At 56.6% G+C, this 21441-nt stretch overlaps 1 protein-coding gene across 2 annotated transcripts; it reads right to left on the reverse strand.

The window, feature by feature from the left end:
* Window positions 1-21393, reverse strand: ITGA10 (integrin subunit alpha 10). 2 transcript variants are annotated; one of them, XM_041721140.2, is made up of 30 exons: window positions 20552-21393; window positions 19941-20052; window positions 18769-18866; window positions 18579-18658; window positions 18368-18482; window positions 18169-18296; window positions 17482-17630; window positions 16542-16692; window positions 16300-16465; window positions 16148-16221; window positions 15182-15326; window positions 14006-14154; window positions 13789-13932; window positions 13102-13305; window positions 11976-12106; window positions 10268-10437; window positions 8657-8802; window positions 8461-8568; window positions 7556-7641; window positions 7314-7455; window positions 6136-6228; window positions 5979-6055; window positions 5794-5877; window positions 5013-5091; window positions 4841-4930; window positions 3891-3977; window positions 2533-2646; window positions 1706-1798; window positions 1027-1140; window positions 1-243 (listed from the first exon to the last, which is right to left on the reverse strand). In XM_041721140.2, the coding sequence occupies exons 1-30, from the start codon at window positions 20601-20603 to the stop codon at window positions 169-171; spliced, it is 3456 nt and encodes a 1151-aa protein (XP_041577074.2). In that variant the 5' UTR covers window positions 20604-21393; the 3' UTR covers window positions 1-168. The 2 variants fall into 2 exon arrangements, 1 of the variants encoding a protein (XP_041577074.2); XR_012051906.1 differs by lacking the exons at window positions 1-243; window positions 1027-1140; window positions 1706-1798; window positions 5013-5091.
* Between the last annotated feature and the right edge of the window lie 48 nt (window positions 21394-21441).

The raw sequence follows: 21441 nt of genomic DNA on the forward strand, positions 1-21441 counted from the left end.
TTTTATATTTTTTATTTTATTTTATTTTATTGATTGATTTTCCAGTTCATTCCCACTTTTCCCACTCCCAGCTCCATCCTCGGGGCTCCAGCGTCGTTCCCTCGTCCCTTCCCCAATCCCAAATCCCGGAATGTCCCGGGGGGAGGGGCTGGGACGTCCTCGGCCACCTCAGCGCTCTTCATCCTCCTCCTCCTCCTCCTCCTCCTCCTCCCGGGGGGGCTTCGGGCGGGAGAAAAATCCCATCTGGAGAGGAAATGGGGATGGGAATGGGGATGGGAAATGGGAAATGGGAATGGGAATGGGAAATGGGAATGGGAAATGGGAATGGGAACAGGAATGGGGAATGGGGAATGGAAATGGGAAATGGGAATAGGAAAGGGAATGGGAAATGGAAATGGGAATGGGAATGGGGAGTGGGGATGGGAAATGGGAATGGGAACAGGAATGGGAATGGGAAATGGGGATGGGAAAGGGAAATGGGAATGGGGAATGGGAATGGGGAGTGGGGATGGGGAATGGGAACGGGAATGGGAGATGGGAAATAGGAATGGGAAATGGGGATGGGAAATGGGGATGGGAAAGGGAAATGGGAAAGGGAAATGGGAATGGGAACAGGAATGAGAATGGGAAATGGAAATGGGAATGGGAACAGGAAATGGGGATGGGGAATGGGAATGGCAGATGGGAAATGGAAATGGGAAAGGGAAATGGGAATGGGAGTGGGAAATGGGATTGGGAGATGGGAAATGGGAATGGGGAATGGGGATGGGGAATGGGATTGGGGAATGGGAAATGGGAATGGGAAATGGGAATGGGGAATGGGAGTGGGGATGGGAAATGGGAATGGGAGATGGGAAATAGGAATGGGAATGGGGAATGGGGAGTGGGAAGTGGGAACGGGAATGGGAGATGGGAAATGCCACCGTGTACCCCCCATTGTCACCCCAAGGTGTCACCCCATAGTGACATCATCCCCCCCAGTGCCACCCCCGGTGTCCCCCCAGTGCCACCCCGGTGTCCCCTCACCCTCCAGAGGCCGAGGCTGAGCAGGGCCAGCAGCAGGAGCCCCCCCAGGGCGCTGCCCCCCAGGATCCACAGGGACACCGGCACCGGCCGGGCCCGGAGCAGCTCCAGCTCCAGCTGGGAAAAGAACGGGAATTCGGGGGAAAATTGAGAATTTCGGGGGGGAAATAGGGAATTTCAGGGGGAAAATGGGGAATTTCAGGGGGAAAATGGGGAATTTCAGGGGGAAAATGGGGAATTTCGGGGGGAAAATGGGGAATTTCGGGGGGAAAATTGGGAATTTCAGGGGAAAAAAGGGGAATTTCAGGGGAAAAATGGGGAATTTCAGGGGAAAAATGGGGAATTTTGCAGGAAAAATGGGGAATTTGGGGGGAAAAATTGGGAATTTTGGGGGAAAAAACGGAATTTCAGGGGAAAAATGGGGAATTTGGGGGAAAAGTGGGAATTTCAGGGGGAAAGTGGGGGATTTGGGGGGAAAAACTGGGAATTTGGGGGAAAAACTGGAATGGTGGGGATGAAATGGGGAATTTGGGGGGAAAATAGGGAATTTGGGGGGAAATTGGGGTGAAAATGGGGAATTTGGGATGGGGAAACGGAATTTGAGGAGGGGAAATGGAATTTGGGGAGAAGAAACAGAATTTGGGGAGGAAGACGAGGGTGAGGATGGAATTTGGGGTCCCACCTCCCGGCACTGCGCCCCCTCCTCCAGCAGCAGCAGCTCCCCCACCACCCCCAGGCAGACGCTGCTGACGAGCCTCAGGCTCCGGAATTTCACCTGGAATGGGGAAAAGGAGGGAAAAAAAAACAGGAATTGAGGGACAGAATGAAATAAAAGGATAATGGAAGAGGAAAAAAGAATGATAAAGTGAAATAAAAGAATAGTAAAATGAAATAAATGGATATAATGAAATAAAAGAATAATGAAATGAAATGAAAGGTAATAAAATAAAATAATAAAAATTAAATAATAGAATTAAATAATATTAAAACTTATTAACATTAAATAATAATAAAACTAAATAATAATTAAAATAATAAAATTTAAAAATAAAACTAAAAATAATGTCATTAAATAATAATAAAATTTATTAATAACATTAAATAATAATAAAACAATAGTAAAATTAAATGAAACAATAATGAAATTAAACAATAAGGAAAATAATAAAATTAAATAATAAACATTAAATAATATAATTCAATAATAACAAAATTTAATAATAACATTAAATGATAATAAAATTAATAAAAATAAATAATAAAAATATAATTAAATAATTATGACATTCAACAATAACATTAAATAATGATAAAATTAAATAAAACAATAGTAAAATTAAATAAAACAAAAGTAAAATTAAATAAAACAATAGTAAAATTAAATGAAATAATAAAATTAAATAAAAATAATAAAATTAAATAAAACCACGAGAGATTTTTTTCCCGGAATTTGGGGGGGGTCCGGTTGCCCGGAGCCCCCCGGAGCCCCCCGGAGCCCCCCGCGCTCACCGGGCCCAGGGCGGCCCCGCGGAGGCTCCGCCGGAGCTCGACGGCCGCGGCCGCGCCGCGCTCCAGCCCCGCCAGGGCACAGCGCAGCTCCCGGCAGCGAGAGTTGGAGCAGTCCTGGGGGGCAGAGATTTGGGGAGCCCCCCCGAACCCCGAAATCACCCGGCTGGGATCCCCCAAAATCAACCGGCTGGGGTTCCCCGAAATCACCCGGCTGGGGGTCCCCCAAAATCACCCCACTGGGGATCCCCCAAAATCACCCGGCTGAGGATCCTCCCCTGAATCCCCAAAATCACCCGGCTGGGGTCCCCCAAAATCAACCGGCTGGGGTCCCCCAAAATCAACCGGGTGGGGATCCCCCCCTGAATCCCCAAAATCACCCTGCTGGGGGTCCCCCGAAAATCACCCAGCTAGGGATCCCCCCCGAACCCCAAAATCACCCGGCTGGGGTCCCCCATAACCCCCAAAATCACCCGGCTGAGGATCCCCCCCCGAACCCCCAAAATCACCCGGCTGGGGTCCCCCCCTGAACCCCTAAAATCACCCGGCTGGGGATCCCCCCCGAACCCCAAAATCACCCCACTGGGGATCCCCCAAAATCACCCCACTGGGGATTCCCCGCCCTGAACCCCCAAAATCACCGGGCTGGGGCTGGGGATCCTTCCCTGAACCCCCAAAATCAGCGGCTGGGGTTCCCCAAAATCACCCGGCTGGGGATCCTCCCCCGAACCCCAAAATCACCCGGCTGGGGACCCCCAAAATCACCAAGCTGGGGCTGGGGATCCTCCCCCTGAACCCCCAAAATCACCCCACTGGGGATCCCCCAAAATCACCCCACTGGGGATCCCCCCCCGAACCCCCAAAATCACCCGGCTGGGGACCCCCAAAATCACCCCACTGGGGATCCCCCCCTGAACCCCCAAAATCACTGGGCTGGGGGTGGGGATCCCCCCCTAAACCCCTCCAAACCCCCAGGAAATTACGGGGGGCCCCCCAAATCTGGGGGCACTGCCATCCCTCCCAGCCTGATCACCCCTGAACCCCCAAATCCCAGGGGGACCACCCAAAACAGCCCCAAATCCCAGGGGGATCCCCAAATCTGGGGGCACTGCCATCCCTCCCAGCCTGATCACCCCTGCACCCCCAGGAATGATGGGGACCCCCCAAAACCCCCCCAAATCCCAGGGGGATCCCCAAATCTGGGGGCATTGCCATCCCTCCCAGCCGGATACCCCCTGAACCCCCAAATCCCAGGGGGACCCCCCAAAACAGCCCCAAATCCCAGGGGGATCCCCCAAATCCTGGGGATCCCCCAAATTCCAGAGGGACCCCCCAAATTCCGGGGGGACCCCCATCCCTACCAGCCTCTCGCTGTGCCGCGGATCCTCGGGGGGCACCAGGGGCACTTTGGGGGTGCCCCCATCGGGGGGGCTCAGCCCGCAGGTGGCCTGGGGGGCACGGGAGGGGTCAGAGGGCACCGGGGGAAATTTGGGGAGAAAAACAGGAAAAAATCCTGGAATGTGGAACCTGGAGATTCCTGAATCCGGAATTGAAGATTTTTTTTAAATCCAAAATTGATGATTTATTAAATCCAGAATTAAAGATTTAAGGTTGTTTTTAATCCAGAATTGAAGATGTATTGACTCCAAAATTGAAGATTTTTTAAAATCCAAAATTGATGATTTATTAAATCCAGAATTAAAGATTTAAGGTTTTTTTTTAATCCAGAATTGAAGATTTATTGAATCCAGAATTGAAGATTTTTTTAAATCCAGTATTCAGATTTATTGAATCCAAAATTGAAGATTTATTGAATCCAGAATTGAAGATTTATTGAATCCAGAATTGAATATATAATTTTTAATCTAGAATGCAATTTTAAAAAAAAATTTAGAACCTGAAGCTATTTGCATCTAGAACCTGAATATTTCTGAATGTAGACAAACAAAAGCAATAAACTGCACCTTGGATACAATAAAGTGAATTTTGGATATACAAAGTGCATTTTGGACATAATAAAGTGCATTTTGTATATAATAAACTGAATTTTGGACAAAATAAACTGAATTTTGGACACAATAAATGGATTTTGGACACAATAAACTGAATTTTGGATACAATAAACTGAATTTGGGATATACAAAGTGCATTTTGGATACCAATTTTGCATCCAAACTGAATTTTGGATATAATAAAGTGCATTTTGGACACAATAAATGTATTTTGGACACAATAAAGTGAATTTTGGGCACAATAAAGTGAATTTTGGGCACAACAAAGTGAATTTTGAAGAGCAGATCCCCAGACTCACGTTCTCCGCCAGGACCCGGGTGACAGCCAGCGCTGGCAGGGCCACGCGCAGGGTGACATTCTGCAGGGGGAAGCACCCCAAATTCTGCACCTGGATTTTGGGGGGACACTGTGAGTCAGGGGGGGTCCCCCCAAATTCCTGAGACCCCCCATCACCTTCCTCATCCTCTCACCTTGAGCCTGGTGATGAACTCGGGGCTGGGGGTGGAGGTGCCCGGGGGGGGCAGCTCGTAGCGATGGGGGCTGGTGGCACTGGGGGGGCACGGGGGGGTCACAGCCCCTCCTGAGACCCCCATTTTTTGGGTCACAGCCCCTCCTGAGACCCCCCCTTTGAGGGGGTCACAGCCCCTCCTTGACACCCCCACTTTGGGGGTTACATCCCCTCCTTGACACCCCCATTTTTGGGGGGCACATCCCCTCCCTGAGACCCCCACTTTGGGGGTTACATCCCCTCCTTGACCCCCCCACTTTGAGGGGGTCACATCCCCTCCCTGAGACCCCCAATTCTGGGGGTCACATCCCCTCCTTGACACCCTTTTTTTGGGGGTCACATCCCCTCCTTGACCCCCAAACTCTGGGGGTCACATCCCCTCCCTGAGACCCCCAATTCTGGGGGTCACATCCCCTCCTTGACCCCCCCACTTTGAGGGGGTCACATCCCCCTCCCTGAGACCCCTACCCTGCAGGTCAGTGTTTTTTGGGGTGGGGGGCACACAGATGGGGCGTGACCCCCCCCAACTCTGCAGATCGGTTTTTTGGGGCACACAGGGGGGGTTCACATCCCCCTCCTTGAGCCCCCCCACTCTACAGGTCGATTTTTTGGGGTGGGGGTCACACCCATCACAATGTGTCCCCCCCACTCTGCAGGTCGGTGTTTTTTGGGGGTGGGGGGCACACGGTGGGGGGGGGGGGTCACCCCATCACGATGTGCCCCCCCCGCCCCCCCAGCCCCACCTGGACAGGAACAGGTTGGCCTCGTAGCGGACGGGCACCGACACCTTGACCGTGTTGTCCTCTGGCGTGGCCTCGGCGCTGTCACTGGTTGGGGGGTGGGGAGGGGACACTCGGGAGTGTCCCCAAATTCCAGCCAGGCCCCCCCACCCCCCCCGGGGGTCTCAGCCCCCCATTCTCCCCCCTACCTGGTGGCCCTGAGCGTGACCTCGGCGCGGTCCAGCAGGACGGAGCAGCTGAACTCCAGCTCCAGGGTGAAGGACACCTGGTGGGGTGGGGTGGGGGGTCTCAGAGGGGCGTGAGGGGAAATTTGGGGGGTCCCGGGGGGTCTCTCGGGGGTCCTACCTTGGCCTGTGAGCGGAAGACGGGGTAGCCCACGCTGCAGCGCCGGCGGTGTCCCCCCAGGGCTGAGCACTCCAGCTTGACCGAGCTGGGATCCTGCCGGGGGGACACCACGGGGACACTGGGGACACGGCGAGGTGGCAGCGATGGAACCCCCACTGTGGGGTTCTGGGGGTCACAGGGGACCAACAGAACGTGGTCACCCACCTGGGAGGAGCTGGGGACACCATGGAGCCCCTTGTCCCACCCCTGGGAGAGGTTGGGGACACCATGGAGCTCCTTGTCCCACCTGGGAGAGGTTGGGGACACCATGGAGCCCCTTGTCCCACCCCTGGGAGAGGTTGGGGACACCATGGACCCCCTTGTCCCACCTTGAGAGGTTGGGGACACCATGGAGACCCTTGTCCCACCTTGAGAGGTTGGGGACACCATGGAGACCCTTGTCCCCCACTTTGAGAGGTTGGGGACACCATGGAGACCCTTGTCCCACCTGGGAGAGGTTGGGGACCCCACATAACACCCCCATCCCCTGTGGAATGGGTTTGGGGACCCAAGGGACTCCAACCCATCCCACCTGCAATGGGTTGGGACAAGAATGACCCAGAGGTTCTCCAAAGACCTGGGTCTCCATCTTCACCCTGGTGGGACAGTTTGGAGAGGCTCCTCAGGGATTTGGTGGAGAATTTGGAAGGGTTCCTCAGGGACTTGGTGGAGAATTTGGAGAGGTTCCTCAGGGATTTGGTGGGACATTTTGCAGGAGCTCCTCAGGGATTTGCAGGGGTTCCTCAGGGATTTGGTGGGAGAATTTGAAGGGGTTCCTCAGGATTTTGAGGGGTTCCTCAGGGATTTGGAGGTGTTCCTCAGGGATTTGGTGGAGAATTTGGAGGGGTTCCTCAGGGACTTGGTGGAACATTTTGCAGGAGCTCCTCAGGAACTTGGTGGAGAATTTGGAGGGGTTCTTCAGAGTTTTGGTGGGACATTTTGCAGGAACTCCTCAGGGATTTGGTGGGAGAATTTGAAGGGGTTCCTCAGGGATTTGGAGGGACAGTTTGGAGGGGTTCCTAAGGGACTTGGTGGAACAGTTTGGAGGAGCTCCTCAGGGACTTGCTGGGAGGGTTTGGTGGGGTTCCTCATGGATTTTGAGGTGCTCCTCAGGGATTTGGGCTCCCCCCAGGCTGTACCTGGAGCACGAGGCTGGAGAAGTGCAGGTTCCCGGGCAGGTGCAGCCACAGGCTGGCGTTGTAGGCGTTCTCCCCCCGGTTCTCCAGCTCCACCTCCACCAGCATCCGCCTCCGGCCCTTCCGCACGACGTGGGGGCTGTGCCTGGAGGCCAGGGGGGTCACAGGGGGGTCACAGGGGGGTCACAGGGGGTTCCTGGGATCCCGGGGACACCGTGAGGACGCTGGGGGGACACCAGGGGTACCTGGAGCCCACGATGTCCGTGGTGGCCTTGAGCACCAGGTCGGCGACGCACTCGTCGTCGTCCCCGCAATCTTTGAAAAACGGGATCTGCAAGGAGCCGGGGGTGATCCCGGTGTCCAGGGGTGATCCCGGTGCCCGATCCCAGCACCCCAGGGGTGATCCTGGTGCCCAGGGGTGATCCCAGTGCCCAATCCCGGTGCCCAGAGAGCGATCCTGGTATTCTGGGGTGATCCCAGTGCCCAATCCCAGTGCCCCGGGGGTGATCCCAGTGTTCTGGGGTGATCCCAGTGCCCAATCCCAGTGCCCTGGGGGTGATCCCAGTGTTCTGGGGTGATCCCAGTGCCCAATCCCGGTGCCCTGGGGGTGATCCCAGTGCCCAATCCCAGTGCCCTGGGGGTGATCCCAGTGTTCTGGGGTGATCCCGGTGCCCAGGGGTGATCTCGGTGCCCAGGGGTGATCCCAGTTGCCCGGAGATGATCCCAGTGCCCAATCCCAGTGCCCCGGGGGTGATCCCAGTGCCCCGGGGGTGATCCCAGTGCCCAATCCCGGTGCCCCGGGGCTGATCCCAGTGTTCAGGGGTGATCCCGGTGCCCAATCCCACCACCTCGGGGCTGATCCCGGTGCCCGGAGGTGATCCCAGTGCCCAATCCCGGTGCCCTGGGGGTGATCCCAGTGTTCTGGGGTGATCCCAGTGCCCAATCCCAGTGCCCCGGGGGTGATCCCAGTGTTCTGGGGTGATCCCGGTGCCCCGGGGGCAATCCTGGTGCACGGAGGTGATCCCAGTGCCCAATCCCGGTGCCTCGGGGGTGATCCCGGTGCCCAATCCCGGTGCCCCGGGGGTGATCCCAGCGTCCCGGGGGTAATCCCGGCGCCCAGGGAACCTCCCAGTACCCTCCCAGCACACACCAGTTTGCGGACGCTGGTGGGAGACGCCTCATCCAGCACCGCCCTCGCAGCCGCATCCAGCGCCCAGGTGAGGCTGAGGCTGAGGGGCCGCAGGTAATCCGAGGTGTCCTGCACAATTCGGGGGTTCCATCAGCTCCGTCCCGGCCGGAGCCCGGGAAGGGGGGTGGGATGAGGGTGGGATGAGCCCGGGGCTGACCAGGACGTGGAAGGGGACGCGGGTGCAGCTCTGCCCGCCCAGCCGCAGCTCCGTGCGGCGCTGCAGCAGCCGGCGGCCGCCCGAGTCAAAGGCGGCTCGGGATCCCGGGATCCGCTCCTCCTCCAGGGACACGTTGTACCGGAGATCTGCGGGAAAGGGGGCGGTCAGGGACCGGGATACCTGCGCGAGTGGATGCTCCGGGGGGAGGGACTCCGGGGAAGTCCGGGAATGCTCCAGGGACACGCTGGGTTGCACCGGTGGGACTCCAGGGAAGTCCAGAGATGCTCCAGGGACATGCTGGGTTGCACCGGTGGGACACCAGGGAAGTTTCAGAAGTTCCAGGATGTCGTGGGATGCACCAGTGGGACTCCAGGGAAGTCTGGGAATGCTCCAGGGACACGCTGGGTTGCACCGGTGGGACACCAGGGAAGTTTCAGAACCTCCAGGATGTCGGGGGATGCTCCAGTGGGGCTCCAGGGAAGTTTCAGAACCTCCAGGATGTCGGGGGATGCTCCAGTGGGGCTCCAGGGAAGTTTCAGAAGTTCCAGGATGTCGGAGGATGCTCCAGTGGGGCTCCAGGGAAGTTTCAGAAGTTCCAGGATGTTGGGGGATGCTCCAGTGGGGCTCCAGGGATGTTTCAAAGGCTCCAGGATGTTCTGGGAGGCTCCAGGGACACGCTGGGTTGCACCAGTGGGACTCCAGGGAAGTCCAGGAATGCTCCAGGGACACGCTGGGTTGCACCAGTGGGACTCCAGGGAAGTCCAGGAATGCTCCAGGGACACGCTGGGTTGCACCAGTGGGACTCCAGGGAAGTTTCAGAAGCTCCAGGATGTTGTGGGATGCTCTAGCGGGGTTCTAGAGAAGCCTAAGAGGTCCAGGATGTCGTGGGATGCTCCAGTGGGGCTCCATAGAAGCATCTTTGATCTGTTGATATTCAAGGGACACTGCAGGATTCTCCAAGCGTGATCCAGGACCCTTTGGAATGCTCTGGGATGCTCCAGGGATGCTCCAGGACCCTTTGGGATGCTCCATAACCCTTTGGGATGTTTCAAGGGATGCTCTGGGATGCTCTGGAACACTTTGGGATGCTCCAGAACCCTTTGGGATGCTCCAGGATCCTTTGGGCTGCTCTGGGATGCTCCAGGACCCTTTGGGCTTCTCTGGGATGCTGCAGGAGCCTTTGGGATGCTCCAAGGATGCTCCAGGACCCTTTGGGCTGCTCTGGGATCCTCCAGGACCCTTTGGGATGCTCCAAGGATGCTCCAGGACCCTTTGGGCTGCTCTGGGATCCTCCAGGAGCCTTTGGGATGCTCCAAGAATGCTCCAGGACCCTTTGGGATCCTCCAGGACCCTTTGGGCTGCTCTGGGATCCTCCAGGAGCCTTTGGGCTGCTCTGGGATGCTGCAGGACCCTTTGGGATGCTCCAGGACCCTTTGGACTGCTCTGGGATGCTGCAGGAGCCTTTGGGATGCTTTGGGCTGCTCCAGAACCCTTTGGGATGCTCCAGGAGCCTTTGGGATGCTCCAAGGATGCTGCAGGACCCTGTGGGATGCTCTGGGCTGCTCCAAGGACACTCCCAGCACCCTGCATCCCCCCACAGCCCTCACTCACCCAGATCCACGTCCCCGGGGCCGCTCCGCGCGCGGCTCCGGCCGCGGAAGCAGATCCTGGCGCGGAGGCAGACGGCGCCGGAGCCGCTGCGGTGGCAGTTCCGCCGGGTGACACTGACGGCCGCCGGCTCCACCGACACCCCTGCGGACACCCGGACAATCCAGCGGGACCTGAGGGACACAGTCACACCCGGCAGCTCAGCGTGGGGTCATTTATTTCGTTATTATCGCGTGCTGGGATTTTGCACGGAGCAGTTTTTGTGTTGCATTAAGTGGTTTGTTTGTATCACACGGGTTGTTCTGCACACCTCTCCTCCTCCTCCTCCTCCCTTTTCCCCTCTCATCAGTTGTATCCCTGTGGTTGTGCCCCCTCTCCTCTGCCCCCCCTGGGTTTAAAATCCCCCACCACCAGACCCTGTGTCTCTTTCTCCTCTGGGACTCCTCTTTACTCCCTGGAGTTGGTGTTAGGGCTGGGTTGGGCTCGATGGTCTTGGAGGTCTCTTCCAACCCAGTGATTCCGGGGCTCTGTGAATGGAGAGCCCTGGGAGGATCCCGGGAGCATCCCAGGTTCTCACAAGAGGAAACTGAGGCACAGGGTCCCTTTCCCCCTGAATGTCCCCATGGCCCACATGTCCCTGTCCCCAGGGTGTCCCTGTCCTTCTCTATGTCTCCTGTCTCTTTTCCACGTCCCTGATCCGGGGGTGTCCCTGTCCCTGATCCTGGGATGTCTCTGTCCCCCCTCCATGTCCCTGATCCTGGGGTGTCCCTCTCCATTTTCCATGTCCCTGATCCCAGGGTGTCCCTGTCCCTCGTCCATGTCCCTGTCCCCTCTCCATGTCCCTGATCCGGGGGTGTCCCTGTCCATTTTCCATGTCCCTGTCCCGAGGTGTCCCTGTCCCCTCCCCATGTCCCTGTCCCTTTTCCATGTCCCTGATCCTGAGGTGTCCCTGTCCCCTCTCCATGTCCCTGATCCTGGGGTGTCCCTGTCCCTTTTCCATGTCCCTGATTCCAGGGTGTCCCTGTCCCCTCTCCATGTCCCTATTCCCGGCGTGTCCTTGTCCCTTTTCCATGTCCCTGTCCCTTTTCCATGTCCCTGTCCCCTCTCCATGTCCCTATTCCCCGGGGTGTCCCTGTCCCCTCTCCATGTCCCTGATCCTGGGGTGTCCCTGTCCATTTTCCATGTCCCTGATCCTGGGGTGTCCCTGTCCCCTCTCCATGTCCCTGTCCCTTTTCCACATCCCTGACCCGAGGTGTCCCTGTCCCCCCTCCATGTCCCTGATACGGGGGAGTCCCTGTCCCCTCTCCATGTCCCTGTCCCCTCTCCTTGTCCCTGATCCGGGGCTGTCCCTGTCCCTTCTCCATGTCCCTGATCCCAGGGTGTCCCTGTCCCCTCTCTATATCCCTGACCCGAGGTGTCCCTGTCCCCTCTCTGTGTCCCTGTCCCTTTTCCATGTCCCTGATCCCGGGGTGTCCCTGTCTTTGACCCAGGGGTGTCCCTGTCCCCTCTCCATGTCCCTGATCCCAGGGTGTCCCTGTCCCCTCTCCATGTCCCTGATCCCAGGGTGTCCCTGTCCCTTTTCCATGTCCCTGTCCCCTCTCCATGTCCCTGTCCCCTCTCCATGTCCCTGTCCCTTTTCCATGTCCCTGTCCCCTCTCCACGTCCCCGATCCCGGGGTGTCCCTGTCCCCGACCCCCCGACCCCCACTCACCGCAGCAGCACGGCCGCCCCCTGTGCCCCCACGGCCACGTCCACCAGCCCGTCCCCGTCCATGTCCACCCGTCCGTCCACGCTGATCCCGAAGTACCGGAGGCTCCAGCCCAGCGCCGCTGCCTCGATGCGCTGGGAACGGCAGTTTTTGCTGGATTAAAACAAAATCCCCCTTTTCTGACCCACAGAGCTGTTGTAAAAACTCCTGGTTTTAGTCCCACGTGAAGGGTGAGACAATATAGATGTCATAATTCTTTCTTTCTACTTCTTGTACAATTTTCCTGCTGACAAATCTTACAGCTACTGCTTAGCTCTAATCATCATCCTACCGTCCCTGAGGCCCCACCAAAATTTTGCAACGTGCCCCAAAACCCTGTGTGAGAACCCCGGGATTAGTTCAGGGGTTCCATGTGGTGGTAAAGTCTCTCCTCCAACCTGAGCTTCCAAAGAAAAGCTTTGCAGCCTCTTGTTGCTCAGTCTAAAGGCAGTTTATTGCTAATTATCTAAAAGATTTTCTTCTTGGGCTGCTGTGGTTTGCTCAGCAGCTCAGGCAGAGGCACACACACACTCTGACTCCCTACCCAGGGCTGCTGCTCTCTTTTATATGATATATTACGTGTTAAATGATTACAGATTTTCCCCAATACCTACTATCCATGTTACAAGGTGCTTTTCTACACTAAACCAATCCATGAGTGCCAGCATCACCAAAACACGGAGGTAAGGAAGAAGAAGGAGGAAGAACAGGATCAGGCCCACTTTCCTCCATCTTAGAACCTCTGACCCCCCTGTACAAAGTAAAAACCCCCCTGTACAGGTGTTAAAACCCCCCTGTACAACACTAAAAATTTTCCCCTCTATTTTGTAGCTACTTCTACTATACCATCTAACCCTCTGTGACCGCTTGTTCCACCTTCAAAGTTGGTAACTCATTCCATGGCTCAAACTCAAAATCACAGCTGTTTTCAGCTGCTTGCCAGGGTCTCAAATGCTTCTGACCAAGGCCTGGAACCTCCAAAAATGTCTGAGGGACATTGTGAGTTCCAACACCTCTGGTTTTAAGGAACCCGGCAGGGCTTGGCGAATTCTCCACGGATCAATTCCCAACAGGTTTTGGCTGCACTCACCTGCTTGCAGCGGGGCAGGAGCGAGCCTGGGGCTGTGTGGAACACGTAGAGAGCCCCTCGGTGCTCATCCTCCAGCGGAGCCCCCACCACGGCCCCGGCCAGCCCGTCCTGGCCCAGCTCGGGCACCGCGCCCAGGGCGGAACCGAACCGGGAATCCTGCGGGCTCGGCTCGGGGAGCAGCGACCCCGCGGGGCTCAGGCGGTCCTGGGGGTGTGGAGGGAGGGGGTCCCTCGGTACCCCCATGGGGTGGGGACCCCCCCCACCCAAAGCCCCCTCAGTGCCGCTGTGTTCCCCTGGATCGCCTCAAATGGCCTCGGTCCCTCTGCGTCCCAGTGCATCCCAGTGCATCCCAGTGCATCCCAGTGCATCCCAGTCCCCTGCCCCAGTGTGCCCCAGTGCGCCCCAGTGCATCCCAGTGTACCCCAGTGCATCACAGTGCATCCCAGTCCCATGCCCCAGTGCGTCCCAGTGCATCCCAGTGTACCCCAGTGCATCCCAGTGCATCCCAGTGCGCCCCAGTACGCCCCAGTGCATCCCAATGCCCTGCCCCAGTGCATCCCAGTGCATCCCAATCCCCTGCCCCAGTGTGCCCCAGTGCATCCCAGTGCGTCCCAGTACACCCCAGTGCATCCCAGTCCCCTGCCCCTCACCTGCCCCACACCCCCAGGGCCACACCTGCCCCCTCACCTGCCCCACACGGTACACATAGACCCTGCCCATCTCCCTGCTCTGGCCCCCCAGGTAGGTGGGTGCTGCCACCAGCAGCAGCTCGCTGTCCCCATCTCCCTCCAGGTCCAGGGCCAGCACCTCGCTGCCGAAGTAGGAGCCGATCTGGGGGTGCAAGGGGCTGTGAGGCTGAGGTGGGGAGGGGTAGGGGGCCCAAACTCCCCCCGGCACCCCTCACCTGGTCCCCCTCCAGCGCCTGGGCCACCGTCACGCCGCCCGTGGGGTCCAGCTGGAAGAGGACGACCTTGCCCTTGTGCTGGAAGCGGGGGGCACCGGCCACCAACAGGCGCTGCCCCCCCGGGAGCTGCAGCGAGGACACCGAGTACCCTGCGGGGGAAAAACGGGCTCAGAGGGAGGCACAGCCCCAGGAGACGGGGTGTTCCTGGGGCTCCCCAAATAGCCAGCTGTGGGGCAGCCCTGCAACGTCCTTGGGGCACCCCAAATAGCCAGCTGTGGGGCAGCCTGGAGCATCTCTAGGCACCCCAAATATCCAGGTTTGGAGCATCCCTAGAGTGTCCCCAGGGCACCCCAAATATCCAGGTGTGGGGCACCCCTGAAGTGTCCTCGGGGCACCCCAAATTTACAGGATATTTCTGCATCACCAAGGATCCCAAATATCCTTTCCATGGAGCATCCCCAGGGCACCCCAAATTTACAGGATATTTCTGCATCACCAAGAACCCCAAATATCCCTTCCACGGAGCATCCCTGGCACATGGAGCATTTCTGTATCACCAAGGATCCCAAATATCCATCCCACGAAGCATCCCAAGGGCACCCCAAATTTACAGGATATTTCTGTATCACCAAGCACCCCAAATTTACAGGATATTTCTGCATCACCTAGCACCCCAAATATCCTTTCCACGGAGCATCCCTGGCACATGGAGCATTTCTGCATCCCCAGTACCCCCCCAATATCCATCCCACAAAGCATTCCCAGGGCACCCCAAATTTACAGGACATGGAGCATCCCTAGGGCACCCCAAATATCCAGGACATGGAGCATTTCTGCATCCCCAGTCCCCCCCAGTATCCATCCCATGAAGCATCCCCAGGGCACCCCAAATTTACAGGACATTTCTGTATCACCAAGCCCCCCAATATCCATCCCACAAAGCATCCCCAGGGCACCCCAAATTTACAGGATATTTCTGCATCACCTAGCACCCCAAATATCTTTTCCATGGAGCATCCCTGGCACATGGAGCATTTCTGCATCCCCAGTACCCCCCAGTATCCATCCCACGAAGCAACCCCACTCCGCCCCTGTCCTCCAGCCCACGGAACATCCCTGCCTGACCCCAAATCTCAGCAGGACGCGGTGCCCGCTCCACCGGGGACACGCCCGTACCCAGGTAGGCCGCGTGGTCCTTCAGCTGCGGCGGGAATTCCTCCTGGAACGCCTCCCGGGCTGGAACCACGCGGCCCCGCCGCCTCTCCTCCAGCACACCCCCCTGCCAGCCGTGGGCTCCGACCATCCCGAAGAGGATCCCGTCCTGCCGGGATGGGTGGGAAACGTCACCGCCGTGCCTCAGTGTCCCCAAGCTGTCACCCTGCCACCCCGCCGGGATGGGATGGGCTCAGGGTTGTTTTCCTTTAGGGAACAGGCAAATCTCCCAGGGAAAGGGAAAGTTTCCTTCTGGGAAAGGCTGTGAGAAGCTCAGAGAAAATAATTATAGCCATTATAATGAGACAAGAATTATTTTTTATAATTAATTCTTAACAATTATAATCTATAATTATAGAATTACTATATAATTGTTAAGTTGTTGCACTTGGTGTTTGGGATCGTGTTAAGGTGTGCTAGGTGATGTTTACAGTCAGGTTGATCACCAAGGGGTGGCAATTATATAATAATATATATATTATAACAATTATATCTATTATAACAATTATATATATTATAAAAATCTATATTATAACAAGTGAAATATATTTGGGATCATGTTAAGGTGTGCCAGGTGATGTTTACAGCAAGGTTGATCACCAAAGGGTGGCTTTGGTAATTTGATTACCAAAGGTGGCTGTGAGAAGCTCAGAGAAAATAATTATAATAACAATTATATAATAATTATAATAATTTTTATCTTAACTTGCTGTTCCTATTTTTTGGGATCATGTTAAGGTGTGCCAGGTGATGTTTACAGCAAGGTTGATCACCAGAGGGTGGCTTCTTAATCAGCCAAAGGTGTTTTGATTAAAGGACAAACCAGGTCCACCAGCAGCGAACTAGAATATAAAAATTAATGAGTGTCCTAACAAAGAGGACTCATCCTCCTGATTTGTGTCATTTCTGACTCGACAGGGACAGGCTCACCTCGAGGTGGTGGATGGAAAAGCCGATCTGGGACATCTCCAGCTCGAAGGCGCTCTCGTTGTCGCCGTGGGTGCCTGAGCGCGGGAGGAAGGAGGCTCAGCTCCTCCAGCCGTGCTTCCAGCCCTTCCCACACCCCAGCCTCCAAGCAGCACCTTCCAGGCTGAAGATCCGATCTCCCAGAGCGTCCACGATGTCGTTGAGGGCGGCCTCATCCGTGACATTGAAGAAATATTTCTCATCGGGATCGCTGGCGATGGATTTGATCTCCCGGATGAAATCCTCGGGATCCTGCTGGCGCCGCAGGTAATGCCCCAGCACCTGAGGGAGGGACGGGGGGTGAGCAGGAGCTCCAGGGGAAGGCAGGGGCGGTGGGGATGGCTGGCAGGGCCCTCACGGCGATGGCGTAGCGGGTGACGTTGCGGCGGTCGCACTCGGCCAGCGCCGCGGGCAGCTCGTCGCCGTCGTGGGACTCCCCGTCCGTCACCACCAGCAGCAGCCGCGCGGCCCCCGGGCGCCCGCCCCGCGCCGGGCTGAAGGACTGGGTGCTGCGGGGATGTGGCTGGAGAATCAGCCCCTGGCCGTGCCCATCCTAAAGTCTTCCCAGTCCTGATCCTGATCTCAGCTCCAGCCCTGACCCCAACCCCAACCCCAGCCCCAGTCCAAATCCCGACTTGATCCCAAGCCTGATACCCATTCCAATCCCAATCCTTACTCAAATCCCAACCCCAACCTAGACCCTAAATCCAACTCTGACCCCAATCCCAATCCTGAACCCAATCCCAGCCCCAGTTGTGCCCCATGCCCAGTCCAAATCCTGACTTCATCCCAAACCTGATACCCATTCCAATCCCAATCGTTACTCAAATCCCCATCCCAACCTAGACCCTAAATCCAACTCTGACCCCAATCCTAACCCCAACCCCAACCTCAATTCAAATCCTGACTTGATCCCAAGCCTGATATCAATCCCAACCCCAATCAATCCAGAAGCTAGTCCCAACTCTGATCCTCATCCCAGCCCCACTCCCTCTCCCAACCCCAACCCTGACTTGATCCCAAGGCTGACACCAATTCCAATCCCGATATTTATTCAAATCCCCATTCCAACCTAGACCCTAAATCCAACTCTGACCCCGATCCTAACCCCAACCGTGACTTCATCCCAAGCTTGATACCAATTCCAAACCTGATCCTTATCCAAATCCTGACTTCATCCCAAGCCTGATACCAATTCCAAACCCAATCCTTATTCAAATCCCGACCCCAGCCTGGCCCCCAATCCCAGCTCTGACCCCCAGCCCCAGCTGTGCCCCGTGCCCCTCCCCAGAGCCCACCATGCCTCCCTGATGGCCATGGCCGTCCTGGTCTCCTTCCCCTCCTGCCGCGTCAGGTTCCGCGCGGCCTCCAGCAGCCGCTGGGCCGTGGGGTGCTGCCCCAGCGCCCACTCCTGCACCGGCTGCTCCCCGTACTGCAGCACCCCCACCTGCAACGGGGACAGTCAGAGCCAGAGGGAGCCCCGAAACCTCCCGAAATCTGCAGGGAACCCCCAAACCCACCCAGGGAATCCCCAAACCCACAGGAAATCCCCAAAGTCCACAGGGACATCCCTCAAACCCCAGGGCATCACCCCAGTGACGATGCCATTACCCCAGTGACAATGCCACCACCCCCGTGACAATGCCATCACCCCAAGGGACAATGCCATCACCCCAGTGACAATGCCATCACCCCAGTGACAATGCCATCACCCCAGGGACAATGCCACCACCCCAGGGACAATGCCATCACCCCAGTGACAATGCCATCACCCCAGGGACAATGTCACCACCCCAGGGACAATGCCACCACCCCAGCGACAATGCTGTCACCCCAAGGCTGCCATCACCCCAAGGACAACGACCCCAAGCCTGGCACCACCCCAGGGACAACAGCACTGCCCTGGAGACAGCCCCCTTCCCCTGGGGACACCAGCCCAGCCTTGGGGACACCGCAGTGGTGCCACCAAGGTGCCAGGCCCCGACCTGGGTCTGCCCGGGGCCGATGAAGAAGCGCGCCAGGACGTTGCCAAGGAAGGCCTGCACCTCCTCCCAGGGGTAGATGCTGTTGGAGCCATCCAGAACCAGGACGATGTCCATGTAGGTAGAACAACCTGGCAGGGGACACGGTGACACCGGGGGGTGGCACGTGCCAGGGCGTGCCGGCGGGTGCCACCCCACTCACGCTGGGCTGTGGGCGCGATGGTGCCCACGGGCCGGAGCTCCTCGTCGAGCCGGACGCAGCGGCCGGAGCTGAACGTGGAGGTGCCACATTCCTGGGACCAAAGCGGGGCGCACGCCTTTTTTTTGGGGGGGACAGGGTAGCGGTGACAAGAGGTGGTGGTGACATCATCTCCCCTCCCCACCCTCTCCTGCCTCAGTTTCCCTCCGCTCACCACAAACCCCCCATCCTTGGACTCCACCAGCGTCATCCCCAGGTGGCCGGCGCTGCTCCTGAGCCACGGAACTGCGGCCCCTTGGGGACAAAAACACAAAATTTTGGGGTTTTGGGGGGGTCAGCACCCCCAAAACCCCCAAATCTCACTGTCACACCCCTCCAAACCACCCCCCGCCCCTGCCCAGTACCGAGGTTGGCCTTGGCACAGGAGGAGTTTTGGGGTCCCACGTCGCACTTGTAGATGTCACCTCGGCCGTCCCCGTCCCACGGGGCCCCCACCAGCAGCCTGGGGGGACACAGAGGGGACATCGGGGATGTCACCACCCCACCCCTCCCCTCCCCCAGCCACGTTTTTGGGGGGCACCGTGCCAGGCTGTGCCACCCACGCGCTGCTTCGTCCGTCCGTCCATCTGTCCAGCCTCCTGCTCCTCCCCTCCCTGCCTCAGTTTCTCTTTCCCACCACACTTTTTGGCTTCCCTGCCTCAGTTTCCCCCCTCCTCTCTTCTCCAGTTTCTCCCTCTCTCCTTCCCTTTTCTGACTCAGTTTTCCCCCCCACCCACCCTCAGTTTCACTCTTCCCCTCCTCAATTTCCCCTTTCCCCCCTCAGTTTCCCCCTTCCCGCTTCCGTTTCCCCTTTCCCACCTCATTTTCCCCCTTCCTCCCTCAATTTCCCCTTTCCCGCCTCAATTTCCCTTTCCCGCCTCAGTTTCCCCTTTCCCCCCTCCGTTTCCCTTTTCCCACCTCAATTTCCCCTTTCCTGCCTCAATTTCCCTTTCCTACCTCAGTTTCCCCCTTCCCTGCCTCAGTTTCCCCCTTCCCCGCCTCAATTTCCCCTTACCCCCTCAATTTCCCTTTTCCTGCCTCAGTTTCCCCCATCCTGCCTCAGTTTCCCCCTTCCCGCCTCAGTTTCCCCCTTCCTACCTCCATTTCCCTTTTCCTGCCTTAATTTCCCTTTCCCCCCTCAGTTTCCCCCTTCCTGCCTCAGTTTCCCCTTTCCCGCCTCATTTTCCCCTTTCCTTCCTCATTTTCCCCTTCTTGCCTCAGTTTCCCTTTTCCCACCTCAGTTTCCCCTTTCCCACAAGTTTCCCCCTTCCTGCCTCAGTTTCCCCTTTCCCCCCCTCAGTTTCCCCCTTCCCACTTCAGTTTCCCCTTTCCCACCTCATTTTCCCTCTTCCTACCTCAATTTCCCCTTTCCCGCCTCAATTTCCCTTTTCCTGCCTCAGTTTCCCCCATCCTGCCTCAATTTCCCTTTCCCGCCTCAGTTTCCCCTTCCCCCCTCAATTTCCCTTTTCCTGCCTCAGTTTCCCCGTTCCTGCCTCAGTTTCCCCGTCCCCCCGGGGGTGGGGGGGGGGTCTCTCACCACTTGTCCCCATCTCCCCCCCGCTGCAGCACCCGGTAGCCAAACTGGGATTCCGGTGGCCCCCGGAAAATCCGCGCCCGCCGCGCGTCGAGGCTGAAGCCCTCGCCGAGCCCTGCGGAGGAAGGGCGGGGGGAGAGAACCCCAAAAAAGAACCCCCCCAGCACCCCAAACACATCCTCGCCACCGTGCCTCAGTTTCCCCCGACCCGCAAAGGGTGGAAATTCCCCCTTTTTTTTTGTCTTTTTTTTTTTTTCCCCACAAAAAATCCCCCATTCAAAATAAGATTTTCCATTAAAGCCGGCTTTTAGTTCCTCTTACACATTCCCCTTCCCTTAAACCCACCCTAAATCCAAAATTTTGGTGTTTTCACCCTCAAAAAAAAAAAAAAAAGAAAAACAACAAAATAAATTTTGGCCGGGGGCAATGACCAAATTTGGTTTTATCCCAAAATCCCCCCCCACAACCGGACATTCAAAAGGGAACCACTGGGATTCTTCAAATCCCAAATTCTGATCCCAATCCGAGCCCCAAAACGGCCCAATATTGCCCCAAAATCTGGGGATTTTTGGGATAAATCCCAATTTTTCGGGGGGGGGGGGGGGGGGATTTACCTGGGAGCAGGAGCAGCGCCAGGAGCACGCCCGGGTTCCTCACACCCCACATCGCTGCAGCTCGAAGGTGACTCTTTGACAAAATCCCGGGTTTTTTTCCCCTTTTTTCTTTCCTCTTTTTTCAGTATTTTTTCCCTCCTCCTTCATCTTCAATTGGCTGCTAAAAATAAATGTGGTTTTGGAGGGTGGGGGGAGGCAAAATTTCGGGAAAAAAACAGGCAAAGTGGTAAAAACACAGGAAAAAGAGGAGGTGGGTGCAGGAATTTTTTTTGGGGGGGGGTTCGGGTGTTTGGGGGGCGCTGAAAATGGGATTTTTCCACTTTTTGGGGGGAAAACTGGGTGAAAAAAATGTGCATTTACCCCAAAGAACGAACCACGCAGATACCTGTGGGGACAGTCAGGAGTGGGGGGTGGAAAAAAGAGTTTTGGGGTTTGGGGTGGGGGGTTTGGTTTGGGTTTTGGGCGGATTTTGGGTGGATTTAGGTGCGTTTTGGGTTGCCACGTCCTCCGGGTGACACTGCCACCAGCCGGGCTGAGCTTTCGAAAAAAAAAAAATTAAAAAAAAAAAAAAGGAAAAAAAACTCTGCGATTTTAGGACAGAGGGAAACTTGTGCTGCCAGCGGTTGTGGGATGGGCTGGAATTTTTGGGGGAATTAAAAAAAAAAAGACCAAAAAAAGAAAAACAACCCAAGGAATGAGGAGAAAAACAGACAAATAGTGAGTGTGCAGCTCCAGCTGCGGCCCCGCCCAGCAGGTGGGTCATGGGGGAAACTGAGGCACGGTGCCCCCAGTTTAGCCCAGTGCTCCCAGTCCAGCATTCCCAGCCCACCCCAGTGCTCCCAGTTCAGGGTTAGGTGGGCATCAGAACCAGGGTTTAGTACCAAAACCAG

This window comes from Taeniopygia guttata, chromosome 25 (genome assembly GCF_048771995.1).
Source record: "Taeniopygia guttata chromosome 25, bTaeGut7.mat, whole genome shotgun sequence".
In the NCBI taxonomy this organism is placed as follows: domain Eukaryota; kingdom Metazoa; phylum Chordata; class Aves; order Passeriformes; family Estrildidae; genus Taeniopygia; species Taeniopygia guttata.

Coding starts and splice junctions, on each gene's coding strand:
- ITGA10 (XM_041721140.2), bottom strand. CDS start 20,603: ATGTGGGGTGTGAGGAACCCGGGCGTGCTCCTGGCGCTGCTCCTGCTC. Junction 2,647..3,890: donor CGCGGCACAGCGAGAGGCTG/GTAGGGATGGGG, acceptor TCTGCCCCCCAG/GACTGCTCCAACTCTCGCTG. Junction 1,141..1,705: donor AGGGGGCGCAGTGCCGGGAG/GTGGGACCCCAA, acceptor TTCTTTTCCCAG/CTGGAGCTGGAGCTGCTCCG.